The 18,525-nt window shown below is 39.3% G+C and overlaps 1 protein-coding gene across 1 annotated transcript; it reads left to right on the top strand.

Annotated features, from left to right (window-relative positions):
- Positions 1 to 17,028: 17,028 nt before the first annotated feature.
- LOC141585792 (uncharacterized) lies at positions 17,029 to 18,223 on the top strand. The gene has a single exon (XM_074406839.1). It carries the CDS (start codon positions 17,268 to 17,270, stop codon positions 18,165 to 18,167), a length of 900 nt encoding a protein of 299 aa, XP_074262940.1. The 5' UTR covers positions 17,029 to 17,267; the 3' UTR covers positions 18,168 to 18,223.
- The last annotated feature ends 302 nt before the right edge of the window (positions 18,224 to 18,525 follow it).

Here is an 18,525-nt window from a genome sequence, read left to right as displayed (position 1 = left end):
GGGGGGAAGAGGAGGTGAGGAGGAGAAGGGAGGAGGAGAAAAGGACGAGGAAGGACGAGGGGTTTGGAGAGGAAGATGATTATGATGATGATGATTATGATGACGATGATGAGGATGAGGATGAGGACGAGGGGTTTGGAGATGAAGATGATTAAATTGGTATAATTTGTGGGTTAATATCCGTATACTACCCTTTAATTGTAGGACTATAACGCAAATTTCATATGTAATTTATAGTCATAAAACAAAATAACAAGGAAACGATAAAGATTAGAAATAACCTCGGGTCCTTTATAGTGCGGCGTAAAGAACAGAAATCAACCGAGATTTCCTCCTAATTGTTGCACCCAAGACTTGTCCGAGATATGCCCTTGTGCTAGATGATGTTCTCCGATTGCCTTGCAATATTGGGAGAACTGATGTGAGTTTTCTTGAGATGTGAGATCTCGGTTTCTACAGAGAAGAATGCTCTTCGAAACCCTAATTATTTTTCACTAATGATGATTAGGTTAGAAGGGAGGAGAAGCTCTCCCTTTTGTTCTCCTAATCTCGGCCAAACCGAGTCCATGGGGAGGTAATGGGCTTTTCCATTTCCTCTTCATTTTAACTCGTAGTCCGTACCCAAATGACTAAATGTATATGACGCGGTTTTTATAAATCGTCATCGGTTATCGGCTATTAAAACATCAACTAATAACACGGGTTAGTTGAAGTATTAATACATGTCCGACAAAGACGATATTGTATAATTATATTCAATATACATTAATTAAATATAAATCGTTTATATTTAATTTTACGAATTAACTGGTTAATTCGCCTTAGCCCATGATATTTAATCCGTATTAAATATAATATCTCAACATCACATATTTGACTAATTACTAGTCAAATGACTCGGACTAACTGGTTAGTCAAAATTGGCATCTACATGACTGTATTTTCATACTGTCACGTCTCTCAAACGTATCCTATAGGTGTGACTTTTAGGGACCAGTTGATCACCGCCATCTGTATGACAATAACGTCAAACTTATCTAGCAAGCCAACCGTTATTGATAAACGTGGATCAACTGATAAGAATACCAAAGTATGCCCTTTGATCCTTTTAGAGGTTTGTAAGTCCTTGCACTAACTGTTAAGGACACCAACCCCAACAAGCTCCCACTTGTCCGTACAAGTGTATGTGCAATGACGTTATCCGCACTAACTGGAGGACACAAGCTCCAACAAACTCCCACTTGTCCGTACAAGTGTATGTGCGATAACCGATTCTCATATTCATTTAAAATTTCTCCCACTCAATGTAAAACAATTTGCAGATCCGGATCCACAAAGGTCGTATTTTACAATCGATCTGTATCTAGAGTGGTTTCCCCGACTAGAGAGTAACTTAACTGATAAAACGAATCCGTATCCGAGCATGGCCATGCATTTCGATTCTGACTCCTCGAGTGGCCCTGAGAAATATCGAGTACCTGATAAAGGCTGAATATTTCCTTCAACTCGAACTCCTTCCGATCTAAGCACAGCATGAAATGACCCAGAAAAAATCTACTTGGCCCCCTGTTACGGATGACCGTGAGAAAGAAACCAAAGTCATCCAAAATCTGCCTTAGTCTCAAGAGACAGTCGATAGTCAAAAGAATCGACTCTTAGGATCACCATGGAGGTCCTATCCACGACCGGGCACCGAATGTTATAAAACATTTAGGACTCCACGTCGATGTCACAATTGTGTCCTACGATATATCCGTATAAATCGCCACCGTGATTGGTCATCAACCGGTTGACTTATGGCTCGTTGAACCCACCATCAACCAACGTCACAAAATAATTGCCGAGTTATCACTCATGTGGGCAATTAAGGACTGAAAAATATAATGTTCGTTCAATTCACTTTGTGGTGTTCAAAATTTGTCGTACAAATCCACATGAAAAACAAAATATATATATAAAATTTCAAAACGATGATGTCGTACAGAGTACAAGAGAGGATGAATCTGATCCATAAAAGAGTACTACAACTTAGGAACACGTTTAATTCCCATGGAATTAACATGCCCTTCATGCTTATCTTGTCGTAATGCTTTAGTGAGAGGATCTCGCTATGTTATCATCTCGTAGCAATCTTTTCTATCACTATCTTTTGCTCCACGTAATCCGGATTAGATGAGCTTTCCGTTGTACATGTCTAGACTTGTTGCTAGACTTTGGCTCCTTAGCTTGGAAGATGGCACCACTATTGTCGCAATAGATGGTGATCGGGTCATTCGAACTAGGCACTACAGATAGTCCATGTAAGAATTGACGCATCCATATCGCTTCCTTTGTAGCTTCGCACGCGGCATAGTACTCGGACTCGATCGTAGAATCTCTTGTAACAGTTTGTTTCGAACTCTTCCACTCGATCTGCGACGCCATTAAGAGTAAAAACGAATCCAGACTGGGATTTCGAGTCATCTCGATCCGTTTGGAAGCTAGCATCTGCGTAACCGGTTGCGCATAGCTTTTGATCGCCTCCATAAGTTAATGCCCAATCTTTAGTCCTCCGTAGGTACTTAAGAATGTTCTTGACAGCCAGCCAATGTGGTTCACCTGGATGCTGTTGGAATCGACTTGTCATACTCAATGCATATGCCACGTCCGGACGTGTGCATATCATGGCATACATGATTGATCCTATAGCCGAAGCATAAGGAATCCGTGTCATGCGCTCTTTCTCTTCCGGTGTCTCTGGTGCCTGAGACTTGCTCAAATGCACCCCTGGAGCCATAGGAAGGAACCCCTTCTTGGAGTTAGTCATGCTGAATCTCTCCAGGACTTTGTCTATGTAAGACTCCTGACTGAGAGATAGTATCCGTCGTGATCTATCTCGATAGATACGGATGCCTAGAATTCTTTGTGCCTCTCCCAGATCTTTCATCTGGAAATGGTTTTTCAACCATACTTTCACCGAAGTTAAGAGAGGTATGTCATTCCCAATCAGGAGTATGTCGTCAACATACAATATTAGGAAGACAATCTTGCTCCCACTCGACTTGATATATAGACATGGTTCCTCGACAGATCGAGTAAATCCATTTTCTTTTATCACTTGGTCGAAGCGATGATTCCAACTCCGAGATGCTTGCTTAAGTCCATAAATGGAACGCTTAAGTTTGCATACTTTCTTAGGATGTTCTGGATCGATGAAACCTTCGGGTTGTACCATGTACAACTCTTCCTCCAAAAAGCCGTTTAAGAAGGCGGTTTTCACGTCCATTTGCCAAATTTCATAGTCATGAAAAGCGGCGATCGCTAAGATAATCCGAATGGAACGCAAAGATAACTACGGGTGCAAAAATCTCATCGTAGTGCAAACCTGGCACTTGGGTGAAACCTTTAGCAACTAGTCGTGCTTTGTAGATATCTTGTTGACCTTCCACAGAATGCTTTATCTTGTAAAGCCATTTGCATTGAAGGGGACGAACCTTAGCAGGTAAGTCAACAAGATCCCACACGTTGTTCTCACACATGGAGTCCATCTCGGATTGCATGGCCTCAAGCCATAGCTTTGAGTCAGAACTAGTCATGGCACCTTTATAGGTTGCGGGTTCACTACTCGTTAAGAGTCGAACGTCATCTATGTCATGTTCCTCGACCATACCAATGTATCTGTCCGGGAGGAATAGAGACTCTTCCCGACCTCCTAGGTTCCTCAGGAATATTCACCGCAGCCGGGATTGAAGGAATCAGTTCCTCCAATGGTTGCTCGGTGTTTGGTTCTGGAATCTCCGACAGGTCGAAGGTTCTATCACTCTTTGCATTCTCGAGAAATTCCTTCTCTAAGAATGTCGCACTAGCCGCAACAAAAACGCGTTGTTCGGTTGGCGAATAGAAGTAATGACCAAGTGTTCCTTTAGGATAACCTATAAAGTATGTCTTGACCGATCGCGGGCCGAGCTTATCCTCGTGTCTCCACTTGACATAAGCCTCGCAGCCCCAAACCCGTATAAAGGACAAGTTAGGGACCGTTCCCTTCCATAGTTCATATGGAGTCTTGTCAACAGCTTTAGACGGACTTCGGTTAAGTATTAGAGCGGTGACAAAGAGCATAACCCCATAATGAATCAGGTAAAACCGTGTGACTCATCATGGATCGAACCATATCAAGTAGTGTTCGATTTCTCCGTTCGGACACACCATTCAATTGAGGTGTTCCAGGTGGAGTTAACTGTAGGGCAATCCCACAGTCTTTGAGGTGTTGATCAAACTCGTGAGAAAGATACTCGCCACCACGATCCGAACGCAGTGTTTTAATCTTCCTACCTAATAGGTTCTGTACCCTATTCTGGTATTCTTTGAATTTCTCAAAGGATTCACTTTTGTGCTTCATTTAGTAGACATAGCCATATCTACTTAAGTAGTCCGTGAAAGTGATGAAATACCTATAGCCTTCTCGTGCGGTGATTGACATAGGGCCACATACATCCGTGTGTATGAGCCCTAATAGGTCAGCAGCGCGCATTCCAACACCTTTGAAGGAAATCCGAGTCATCTTGCCGATGAGACATGATTCACACGTGCCAAATGATTGAAAATCAAAGGCCGAGATCGCTCCATGTTTAATGAGCTGTTTTACGCGTTTCTCATTTATGTGTCCCATACGGCAGTGCCATAGATACGTTTGATCTTTGTCACCAACCTTTAACTTTTTATTCATTACGTGTAATATTTCATTGGTCTGATCTAAAACATAAATTCCGTTCATGGAGACTGCCTTGCCGTAAATCATATCGTGTAATGAGAAAATGCAAGAATTATTTTCTATTACAAATGAAAAACCAAGTTTATCAAGTGCGAAAACGAAATAATGTTTTTCGAAAGACTAGGAACATAATAACAGTCATATAATGACAACTCAAATCCGCTAGGAAGCTGGATCACATATGTCCCCTTGGAGATGGCAAACTCTTGCTCCATTCCCAACACGCAGTCCACCTCACCCTTTACGAGGGGTTCGATGTTTCGGAGCCCCCGCACATGATTACACAGATGAGAACCACAACCAATATCAAGTACCCAAGTTCCGTAACTTGCGTGGTTAATCTCAATCATATGAATAAAAGTAGAAGAAGAGGAAGACATACCAACGGGTTTAACACGACCTGCCTTTAAGTCCTCATGATAAACAGGACATGTGCGTCTCCAATGCCCGGTCTTGTGGCAATGATGGCATTCCATGTTTTCATTCTTGCTCTTTGTCACGCCCGATGAGGTGCCTCGACTCACCAGGCCCACTCTTACCCGAACCCGACTTCTTGAACTTCGCCTTACCTCTTTTCTAGGTTTGCCGAGCTTTGCCCTTACCCTTCCCTTTATTTGACACAACGAGAACATCCTGTTTCATGCTCCCACTGAACTTCATGTCCTTCTCGGTCTATACGAGGAGGGAGTGCAGTTCATGCGGAGTTTTCTTCAAATCATTCATATAATAATTCGCTCTAAATTGCGAATAACCATCGTGGAGTGAGTGAAGAATGCGGTCGATAACAATGTTCTCGCTGATGTTACGATTAAAGGTCTCCGGTTTCTCGACATTCTCAATCATCTTTGAGAATGTGTGGGCTAACCGGTTGGCCCTTCAAGAGTCTCGCATCAAAGAAGCGAGTGGTATGCTCATAGGTCACGATTCTCGGTGCTTTCGAGAATTCCTTAGTGAGCGTGGTGAAAATCTTGTTTGCACCATGGGCTATGAAGCGTTTCCGCAAATTGGGTTCCATTGCAAAAATGAGTACGTTTTTAATCGCACCCGCTTCCATACGAAATCATTAAACTTGGTGATTTCAAAGACTCTATCCGTGGGACCTGGGTTTGCCGGGATGGGCTCTAATAGATATTTGAGCTTCCCGTCGGCGGCCAGCAGCATTTCCGTAATGCCGCCTCCCGGTCCGCGAAGTTGGATCCATCATTCTTCGATCGAGTAGACCGATTCATCCGATTCATGAAGATCCGAAGCCAGGACTCACGGTCCAATGTGGCACTTGGCATTGGGTTTTCGTAGAACCAGCCATTTGTTGTTTAGCGATTTAAAATCGTGATCTACACTTTGAAAAAGAAAGAAAAACAAAACGAAATAAGCAACTCATCGAGGTGATTTAAGTCTATTTTAAAAATCATTTTAAACATGTAGACTCTCGCACTTGCATAATTGATCTCCCTCAAGAAAGATACAAGTGATCCCAAGACTCAATTTCTGTAAATTGATAAGCCAACTGTTTAGCTAATTCTTCCGGAAGAACTCTTGGTCGATAGATTTCTGTAAATCCTATCTATAGTCCACCATGATCACAGGATCGTACGAGTGACCATAGTGTTGAGATAAAATAGGTCAATCGGTTCCAACTTACCCGACGTAGAAGGGGTCATATTATGCCTACCGACGAAGAAGGGACTCATTGGAGTTTGACCTATAAAGACCGTTCTCAATTTTAGTTTATACGAGGAAGATCCCATCAACAAAATTATAATTCATTTTAAGTGAACGAATAACTAGCGTCTGTCGTGAATGAATTTATTTGGATGATGGCTTTAAAACGTGTGACATGAGAATGTCAATGAAAACTAACTCGTGACCTCTATATGTGTCAGTTTTCATGCAATAAATAGGTGGTTTGGTTTTTAGGCGGAATATGATGCATATTATCGTTGCGAAAAATAAATAAAAGAATGTAATACGTAAATAAAAAATTTCCTAGTGTGGCCTATCCTAGTATAAGAACATAATACAACTTTGGAATCCACCGTTGGACCCGAAAAGCTTGTCTTGATGTTCCATCTTGATCCAAGTAGCGGGAGTGAGCATCTGGTCTCCATCTTTGGTCTTCTCAAAAATTACAATTAAAATTACAAAATATAAACCTATTTACATTCTAATTAAAAACTGTAATTACAAGTGAAAAATCCAAAACGGAGATACGAGATCTCAAAATACAACCAAGACCGTGTTCCATCATTACGGTAACACGTTCTACTAAGGCCACACTAAGTTACAACCGATTGTAAAAATTAAATACGTAATAAAAGGGCATTCACGGCATTCAAGATAAACGATGAATAAAAATGCATCAACTAAAAACAAATTCATTCGTGACATAATTCCGTAATTATGTTAAATTTATCCAAACCACCTTTTAATGATTAAAATTCATGTGATAAAACCGCTTCTATCATTTAATTTTAATCCATTACAATCCGTTACTTTAAATACGCTTTAAAATAACTTAATGGTACGTGTGTGAACCGTTTCACAATCATAGCGAGTGTACAATATCCGTATAAAGTACATATTAAGGCCAAAAGAAAATTTAAAGCAAAAAGAATAAATTTTCAAAGTCACAAAACAAAATCCTTCGATCCAGGGACATAAGTGCTCGATCGAGGGACAAAAGGGCTCGATCGATGAACGCAAGTCGATCGAGAGGGTTGCCAAACAAAAAGTGCTCGATCGACTAAACTGGTGGTCGATCGAGTACCTTTATCAATGAATCTACTCGATCGAAAGTACGAGGACAACTCGATCGAGCGGAGGGGTTTTGAAAGGGTCGATCGAGTACAACAGGGACTCGATCGAACAAAAACAAGACAGAAATAGCACTCGATCGAGTAGAAATACGCTCGATCGAATGCAAACATGGCTGAAACTTCAAACCCTCGTGAAAACAGTTTGTCGAGACAAAATCAATTGCAATTTTGATCAAAACGCATCAAAACAAATTTAACAATTGACAAAAACTTGACATGTTGCTATAATCTCCGTATAAAATAACAACATGTAAAAACAATATGAAAATTGAAACAAAACAGCCGTGTAAAACATGAAACGGCACGGTTTTCAAGACAAAACAACAACAAGAGCAACCGTGTAAACATGACACGGTTCCCAATGCAACCAAAAACGCAGCAACAACAGAAAAAAAAATTTCTGCCGTGTAAAAAAAAATTTTGGCTGCCGAGACAAAATTTTTAAACAAAAAATCATCGATTCATTTCGTTTAATGAAAATTACATAGGAAAAAATACGTGGCCTCGCTCTGATACCACTTGTGGGTTAATATCCGTATACTACCCTTTAATTGTAGGACTATAACGCAAATTTCATATGTAATTTATAGTCATAAAACAAAATAACAAGGAAACGATAAAGATTAGAAATAACCTCGGGTCCTTTATAGTGCGGCGTAAAGAACAGAAATCAACCGAGATTTCCTCCTAATTGTTGCACCCAAGACTTGTCCGAGATATGCCCTTGTGCTAGATGATGTTCTCCGATTGCCTTGCAATATTGGGAGAACTGATGTGAGTTTTCTTGAGATGTGAGATCTCGGTTTCTACAGAGAAGAATGCTCTTCGAAACCCTAATTATTTTTCACTAATGATGATTAGGTTAGAAGGGAGGAGAAGCTCTCCCTTTTGTTCTCCTAATCTCGGCCAAACCGAGTCCATGGGGAGGTAATGGGCTTTTCCATTTCCTCTTCATTTTAACTCGTAGTCCGTACCCAAATGACTAAATGTATATGACGCGGTTTTTATAAATCGTCATCGGTTATCGGCTATTAAAACATCAACTAATAACACGGGTTAGTTGAAGTATTAATACATGTCCGACAAAGACGATATTGTATAATTATATTCAATATACATTAATTAAATATAAATCGTTTATATTTAATTTTACGAATTAACTGGTTAATTCGCCTTAGCCCATGATATTTAATCCGTATTAAATATAATATCTCAACATCACATATTTGACTAATTACTAGTCAAATGACTCGGACTAACTGGTTAGTCAAAATTGGCATCTACATGACTGTATTTTCATACTGTCACGTCTCTCAAACGTATCCTATAGGTGTGACTTTTAGGGATCAGTTGATCACCGCCATCTGTATGACAATAACGTCAAACTTATCTAGCAAGCCAACCGTTATTGATAAACGTGGATCAACTGATAAGAATACCAAAGTATGCCCTTTGATCCTTTTAGAGGTTTGTAAGTCCTTGCACTAACTGTTAAGGACACCAACCCCAACATAATTTTGTATTCCTCAAGAGTAAATTATTAAAATATTAGTCAACTTCAAAGTCAAATAAGAGAGCGTGATGAACGCGATGCCAAACGTGATGAAGAACTTGCCAAACGTGATGAAGAATTCCGCCAAATGAAGGAAAGAATGGAAATGTTTGAGAATTGGTGGCAAGGTTGTAACCCCGGACCTAGATCCAACTACGATCCAAATGATCCGCATGGTCCACATGGGGGGAGTGGAGCCGGTGTTGGCTTCCAAGTAAGATGATTTTAGCATGTAAGCTTGTAAAACTTGAACTTTAGACTTGAACATTAGAATAGCTTAGCTTGTAAAACTTTCATTTTCAATATATCAAATGAAGTTTGAGAAAATGGGAGGTGTTGGGTTGAAATGTATGGTGTTGTGTGTGTTGAAATTTGGGATGTATGGTGTTGTGGAACATCGGTTTATATGCAGGTTGTAAATATTTGGCTAGCAATGAAAACGAAAAAAACCACCAAAACATACAGTGGCTTTGGCGACTGAATTGAGATTTGGCGACTGAAATTCAGTCGCCAATTTGGCGACTGATTTATGGTAGTCGCCAAAATGGCGACTGAAATTCAGTCGCCAAACCTCAATTCAGTCGCCAAATTTCCTCAGCCAAACTGGCTACGTCACCCAAATTTGGCGACTAATACCAAATTTGGCGACTGAACTTCAGTCGCCAAATTGGCGACTACCATATCAGTCGCCATTTTAGTCATTTGGCGACTGATTTTTCAGTCGCCAAATTTGACGACCGACTTTAGTCGCCAAAGTTAGAAAAGGCGACTAAGGTCCGCGACTGACGTTTGGCGACTGATTTCAGTCGTCAAAATCAGTCGCCTGTTTTAATTCTTTTTGTAGTGTAATTAATAGTTACATAGCACATATTACTCGGCAACTTAGGAACATTTTACCCTGAGCACTTAAATCAGTCGGCACAAGGTTGTTTTAACTTAAATAGAAGTATTAAGGTAGAGTTCTAGGAATACAACCGCGTTAAAATTTATGAAAGGAGAACTTTGCAAAACTTACGATACGATTTGACCTGGCAAAATCTTTCCGACCTGAATATCCCGGCTCGAACAAGACATGCACCCGAATTGAGGACCCAAATCTTACCCGAATTGAACCGAACTTGTTCAAATCAGCCCGAATTTTTATTATTGGAAACTGATTGTTATTCCCAAATCACTTGAAAACAGTCCATCCGAAAATAACCCGACCCGAGTTATTGTAAACCTGAACAACCTGAACCCGAATTGACCCAAACCCGACCCACTTGACCCGTTTGTCAGGTCTACTTACTATCCTCCTAGCTCAAATCTAGGTTAAAACTAAGGGACATTTGGTTTCCGAAAGAGAAAGAGAATGAAATCAAGAAAGGGAAATAAGAGAAATGAAAAAGGATCACCTCTAATCTACCTTATTGTTTGGTTTGTTATCAAAGGAATAGAATGAATTAACACCAACCATCCCTTATAAACTCAACTACCAACCACCACCACCACCACCAATGACCAGGACCACCTCCCCCTATCACCTTCAACAACCGTCGAGCGCCAGCACACAACTACTGTTGCCGGAGATTTTCTATGCCCTACCACCGTACTCAACCCACCCCCATTTCAAACCATCACCCGACCATCATAAACACCACCAAAAGCCTCAAAAGACTCTCTCCCACCACCGACGTTCACTCCCTCACCACCGATCTGGTGTTTTTAGGGGTGGGGGAGTACACTATAATGATGGGGGAGAGTTTTTCGAGGTTTTGGGTGGAGTTTATGACGGGGGTTTTGACTGATAGTGAGGGGTTGTGGGGCATGAGTGGCGTCGCTGTAGGTGGGTTGTAGATGTCTCTAGTGTGTCGCCTTTCACACGGTGGCGGTAATGACGGTTAAAAGGTGGTGACGGGAGAGGGGGGCTGGTGGTTGTAAGGCTTGCAGTGGTAGTTTTGGATTTAGAGACGGCGGCGATGAGGTGGCTACGCTACTAGTGGTGGTGTCGTGGTGGTCGCAAGTGTGGTGGTGGTGGCAGTGGTGATGGTTGATGATGAGTGAGATGGTTGAGGGAATGAGAGGTAATGAAATCTCATTCATTAGGGGGGTGAGGGGTATAAGAAGTTGGAGTTACTTGAGGGTAAGAGGGGTAAACGGAATGATTGAAATAGGCAAACAAATACCAACAAAGGGAATTATTTGCTTTAATTCCTTTTCCTTTTCCCTTTCCTAAATATCTCTAACCAAACGCCCCATAAGTACAATATATATATATATATATATATATATATATATATATATATATATATATATATATATATAAAAACTTTCAGAACATTTTAAAAAGTTCCTTTATTTAAAAAAAAAACATATTGTATAAGGTTATTAGGGTGTGCCTCTAAAAAGGGTAACTATTGATAATGGGTTTAGTAGTAAGTTAAACTGAAAGCAGATCTGCGCATGTTAATGTTATTGTCGCATACTAATGAAGATATTGTTGTTTTTCCCAAGAATTTATACGGCAATGGAGTTTTCACAACATAGACCACATAATTTAGGAAGATGACACAAACAAACACATAGTGCTCTCCAATTTAACATTTTAAATTGCAAATTGAGTTGTCGTTTTATCACAAATTTAGTGCTAAGCTTGACTTATTAGGAGTATATTTATGAAATCAGTGAATTTTATAATTATAGATGTGTTGTTTGCCAGTTTCCATTCTCTTTCTATTCTTCTGTGCTCCCATGTTATTCAGTTTTAAACTTCTATAAAATATTCTATTCGATTTAGTTATCTCGTAACATCTTCCCTTAACGCACCACTTTCTACGTCGTTGCAATAGTTAATTCAAATTTAATGGCAAGTGTAACAATCACTAGAAAGTACGTTTATGCCCTTCTCTCATGTACTAATATCATAATTCATTAATGCAGTTTTGTTTCTTAAAATGAGAGTTGGAAGCAAACGCCATGATTTGGTAATGTCACTTGTAATGTGAACCTTCTTATTTGTAAAAGAGTATGACTCTTGTGAGATGGTATCTTAAAAATGCTATTAGTAAACATTTTTTTTAGGTACGCAAAAGTTTAGGTTAAGGGTACGCTTTACCCAATTTAAGGCTAGAACAGACTACAGACTTCTTTGAAAAGTTAGAGTGGTATTTCCAGATCGCTTACCAACACAGCTATATTTTAACTCAATGGAATCGAACCCCTGACTCATGGTCAAAAGGTGGAGTCTTAACAATTGGTACTAACCTTGTTGGTATTAGAAAAATGGGGCCATGCGGGTTGGGTTTGGGTCGGATCGGGTCATATTGGGGTAGCATACCCTTCCAAGTCGAGTCGTTATTGGGCTGGGTCATTTCGGTCAAATACTGTATTGGGTCGGGTCGGATCATTATCGGGTTTTGTCCCTTTATTGAATTAATTTAATTTTGACCTTAAATTTAGATTTTCAACCATCATTTGGTTTTATTATTTCATTATTAGGTCAAACGTATCAATCTAAACACTCAATCACCTTCATTTTGATCAATATTAGCTTAATAATTATCGGATCATCAATTTAATCAGGTCATTCTCGGGTCGAGTCAATATCGGGTCGTGTCGGGTGCGGGTCATTGAACATCGGGTCGTGCCGGGTTACGGGTCAGGTCGGGTCAGTTTCAGTTTACAAAATTCTCAGATTCTATTGGGTCGGGTTCGAGTCGGGTCACTCGGGCCGGGTCAGACTTACAAGCTCTAATTATAATGTACTAACCATTACCCGAAATATATACTTTATAACAACACACTCAAACCCGAAATGATCCGGAAGTTTGCAAACTCGTATATAACTATATATGCCGAAGTCAAACCCTAACCGCTCAAAGCCTCCAACCCACCCTGTCCCCGGTTGAACTTGTTTGTGAGGTTTAGCTAGGGGTAATGAAAATTCCATTTTGCACCCCTTTTCCCGTTGCAGCAGAGTGCGCCCAAGTTTAACTTTCTTGAGGACATAATTGCATATTTTGTTGGTGTTATGATATCTTTGATCTACAAAATAATCATCCATTTACATTTGATATCATCACTATAATAATTGTTTTCAAGTGCAAAACAACTTCTAGGTATGGTAGAATTATTTCCTTGTCATTTCTTGTCACATCTTTAATCATATTACCCTATTGATGGGGCATATTCTGCACCCGCTGACCGAGTCAACATATTGAGCAAGGTCAAAGATATCCACAACAAGTCAACGTATTAGACAGCCTAACCGACGCATCCTGTCGGCCTGTCACTTGGGTCTCGGCTAGGCAACTAGCCAGCCGGGAGGCACATCCGCGTACTCACATCCAGTCCCCTCGGCATGGAGTCAACCACCATGGGTCCCTCGGCCGAGGGTAGAACAGTCTTTCCACCTGCTCTGCCACTTGGCCACTACGTGACAAAAGGTGAAAGTCTATAAATACTCCTCAATCCTCATTGAGAAAACTATCAACAATTCATCCTAAAACTCACTATTAATCTGGTATAAACTCCCTTATCTCTCTACAATATACTTTGCCAAGTAACACACAACTTAATCTCTTTAAGTTTACTGACTTGAGCGTCGGAGTGAGTACGCTCGGTGCCAAGCCGAGCCCTCAGTTTGTTCATCTTAAACAGGAGAGAGCGAAAGGAAGAGACAAGCAAAGACATCGTTCAACAAGCCTACGTGGTCACAAATCCTGCTCCGGAATTACACCCGGAACACCTATATTAGGAGGCCATTAAAAAATAAAGGGATGAGATTGAAACGTAGATTTATCATTAATAGAACCTCCGTTTAATCTCTAGATTACGGCTCCGTTTGACAAGACATTTTAAGTACCTGATTTGATCAAAGTAACTTAGTGTGTGTTTGACCCTACTTTTAAAAGTGTTTTTAGACTTAAAAACACTTTTTGGCCACCCACATCTTTATTTAATTAAAAGCTAAAAAGAAATTTCTCAAAAGCCAAAAAAACCATCTTTTTGCCCATAAAAATAGAAGCAGCAATTTGATGCTTCTGCTTTTGAAAAACACTTTTAGAAAATTAAGCTTGAAAAACAAAAACTCGTTTTTAACAAGTTAGGCCAAACATGCTCTTATTTAACCAAAATTTCAGGTAACTTATTTTTTTGTAAGCGTTTGGCTAGTAGTTTATTTAACCAAATAAGCTACCTGAAATGAAATGCTACCTAGAATAGCATTTGAGATTTCAGGTACCTGATTTGGTTTGATTTTCCGTTTTTACCCTTTAAATCTCTACTATTAAATAATTATCATATCTTTTTACGTCATTTCATCAAAATTAGTTACCTTTTCAGTTAATTTGCCAAACATTTTTCTATATAATCAGCTACCTTATCAGTTCCTAATTTTCAGCTACCTTATCAGTTACCTTTTCAGGTTTCAGTTAGCTTTTCAGTTTCGATTAGCTTTTTCGGTTTTAAATACATTTTGATTACTTTTACCAAACAGAGCCTAAGACTTTATTTTGTAAAACTAGTTGATAAAGTGCTTGAAATTTGTAAAGATAGATAAAAACTGAAAAACTAATTAGAACTTGAAAATTAAAGGTATCTAAAATTAGGAACTGATTATAAAAAAGATGTTTGGGAAACTAGCAGAAATGATATATGATTATTGATGAAATGACGGAAAAGATATACTCCAATAATTATTATTTAATATGATAGATTGCAAGGGTAAAAAAATGGAAGATAATATAAATCATGTACCTTATTTCTCAAATGTTAACCTAGGTAGCATTTTATTTCAGTTAGTTTATTTGGTTAAATAAGCTATTTGCCAAATAATTACAACAAAATAAATGTAACTGAAAATTTGATTAAATAAGCTACTCGGAATGTCTTGCCAAATACAGCCTAAGATTTCTTAGTTTATTTTCCATGTTATATTTAAGTTTGATATACGAGTGAAGATTGAAATGCTATCGGTACCTTGAATATCAAGTTCAAATTCATTTCTCCTTTAATCATCAATCATTGTAATTTAATTCCTGTTTCTAAATAGTTTTGCAATATGTAAGATAATTAACATAAACAAGGGACAAAATGTTGAATGTTAGAGCACATGATAATTTTCCTCTTTACATGCAATTGCAAACATGGAATAATAGTAGTCCCGTGAACTGTATTTATGATCAATTTGTTTTCATCCTCAAACTCCCATTAATATATTTTTGGAGTTTATAATTATTAGTAACCTGTTCCTCGTCCACCATTTTATACAAGAACATTTTGGCATGGTTGTTATTTGTCACTTGCATTGTCTATAGAAACAAATTTTCTTTCCATAGTGTTCTTAACTTCTAAAGACAATAATCTTTGCAAAAAATAAATACTATTTCTTAGAAGGTTGGACTTCAGTCTGTTATTCATGTGTGGCCCAACTTACATCTAAATACTTCTTGTCCTAATCATTTGTTTATTGTGGTATATACCGACAGTATTGTCAAAGAAAAAAATAAAATGTACAATAACCATTGTGAAATAAGATCCATCGGTAACTACAATCGTTGATATACTTTAATGATGATGATAAATAATAAGATGCTTGTGTTCCGGGTGTAATTCCAGAGCAGTTACTTGTTACCACCCGTGCCTGTAGAATGACGTCCTTGGTTGAATCCTCCTCTCGGTCTCCTGAAACAACGAACAAACTGAGGGCTCGGCTTTGGACCGAGCGAACTCACTCCGACGCTCAAGTCAGTAAACTTAAGAGATAAGTTGTTGTTACTTGGCGAAGTATATTTTGTAGAGAGATAAGGAAGATATTACCAGATGAATAGTGATTCTTAGGTTAAATTGTGGATCCTTTCCTCAATGAGGGTTGAGGAGTATTTATAGACTTTCACCTTTTGTCACGTAATGGTCAAGTGGCTAGCAGGTGGAAAGACTGATCTACCCTCGGTCGAGGGACCCATGGCAGGCCGGCGGGCCCTGTTGACTCGCCGCCGAGGGGTCTTGGATATGAGTTCGCGGATGTGTGCCCCGGCTGGCTAGTTGCCCCGGCCGGGACCCAAGAGACAGGCCGACAGGGTGCGTCGGTTAGGCTGTCTAAGTCGTTGACTTGCTTGTGGATATCTTTGACCTTGCTCAATATGTTGACCTGGTCAGCGGGTGCAGAATATGCCCCATCAGCTTGAAATATAATTTGTATTAATTAGAATGTCTCTTAGAAAATACTCTGATATGTGCATTTTAAAAATATTTCTAATACTTTCTTTAGTTGAGTCTTCAAGATAATATGTTAATCATAGTTTTAACTTTTAACCTTTTTTAAATTCATATTTGTACATGTTCTTTTGGGTTTGTAGTTGAACTGAAGTAAACTGAACTGAACTAAAGTGAGCCAAATTGAATTGAAATTTGCTGAAATAATTAGAGCTAAAAAAACTAAGCTGAACTAAAGTGAGCTGAATGAGAGCTGAAATTAAATCGAAAAGAACATAGTCTAGTATTACCTTTCAGTCTTGTTTGTCGTATTTAAAATTAATATTAGAGATTTGTGTCCGAAGGAAAAAAAAATATTTTATTCAATTTTGTAAATGTATATCTTATCAAATTTGACATATCTTTGTAGATTACTACTAGTAACATGATCTATTCACTAATCACTAAAAAATAATCACTTTTCATTCAAGAGAGCATGATCAAAAAAAGGAAAGACAATAATCCTAATTTGAATTTCAAACTTAAACCGTCTACAATAATGGATAAAAAACATTAAATCCTCCCATTCTCCTCAAACAATCGTTTTAAGTTGTAGTCTTCTACTCTTCTAGCCATGATGATAAGGACTTCAAAAGACGAGAAATAAAACGTTAAATAATAATGTATGTAAAGGGCACTTTCGTAAATTCCCACATTTCATCAAATAAAATATTTTATCATCATTAATTCACCCCCTCAAACCTTCATTAAATTTGCACCCTCTTTAACTTTTGTCTCTACCTTTTCATTTCCCATTTCAACTTCAAACTCAAAAACCCTTCAAATCCCTCTCCATTGAAGTCAATAATCTGTATCGACCCATATTTCATATCGTATTCTAAAATCTAAACCCAAATGATATAAGCCATATATATATCACACGTAACGCAAATCACGTAGTTTAAATGCGTGATGTATGATATCATGGAGAAACAATAAATCATTAAAATTCATCAAAATCGCTCTTGTGGCTCCGTTTACACCAAAAAGATCGGAGAAAATGACCGTTGGTTGGGTGAAGTCGATGCAATGCAAGTCACGTGCGTACGAGGATGTCTATCGTACTACCAACTGCCGTGATTCCTACAAAAATCTTAAAGACGTCGTCAATGTGGATCACTCCAAGCCCAAGCCCAAGTCCGGACCCATATTCAGACCCGACTCGATTACAAAGCCGAAATCAAAGTGTAAAACTACAGACCGGGTCAGGCGGATGGTATCAGCCCCGATAGCAAAAGGGTTGGATTTGGATCCGGTAGGGGTAAGCCCGTTTTACCCGGCGGTCACAGAGCTGGCAAAAGGTCACCCGTCGAGGAACGTGGTGGAGATAATTTTCCACACGAGGTGGGGCCCGAGGGGGTTCCCGGGCCGGGTTGAAACAGTATTCAAAGTGCAAGGCCCGGCCCGCGGCCCGGCGAGGTTTGAGGAGTATCGGGAATTGGTTCGGGCCAGGGCCGGGCCGGGTTCGGGTTCCAGATGCATGGCGGACGGGAACGAGATGATGCGGTTCCATTGCCTCGGGTGTACGAAGATGGACGGCTGTGATGGAGGTGTGTTGGCTCGTGTAGTGTGTACGTACTCTGGGAGCGGTGTGGCACACGAGAGTGCGGGGAGTGGGACGGGTAGACGGGTTATGGTTGTTTGTCGGGTTATTGCTGGTCGGGTTTTGAATCGGATTGGATTAGTTGATCCGGTTAGTGATAATAAGAGTGGTGTTTCGGGTGACTTTGATTCGTTAAGTGGGAAGAATGGGGAATTATTAGTGTTTGATCCTCGTGCCATTTTGCCATGTTTCCTGGTCATCTATAAATTGTAGTAATAGTTTGTATCGTCACTTAGGACTATTTGATACGACGTAAAATGATCTTATAATATACTTATTATTCATCACTTTATTTTACCAATCGCAACATGGTTGATGATATATTATAAAGTTGTTATATGTCTAATAATAGTCGGAATTTGATAATCTCATGGAGTGTTTCTAATGTATATATTCTTATTTTATCCGTCACCTCCTTTGATTGTGATAATAGTGAAGTCGAATTTTGGACTTCCAAAACCCAACTTCAATTTTTAGTCATCGAGTGAATGGAAATTAAACTGTGCCTCTCAACGATGTAAATTTCGATGCATTAAGAGTTACGACGATTGATGGATACAATTGCGCTTCC

This window comes from Silene latifolia, chromosome 6 (genome assembly GCF_048544455.1).
Source record: "Silene latifolia isolate original U9 population chromosome 6, ASM4854445v1, whole genome shotgun sequence".
Classification (NCBI taxonomy): domain Eukaryota; kingdom Viridiplantae; phylum Streptophyta; class Magnoliopsida; order Caryophyllales; family Caryophyllaceae; genus Silene; species Silene latifolia.
This window is presented reverse-complemented; position numbering and strand designations above follow the sequence as displayed.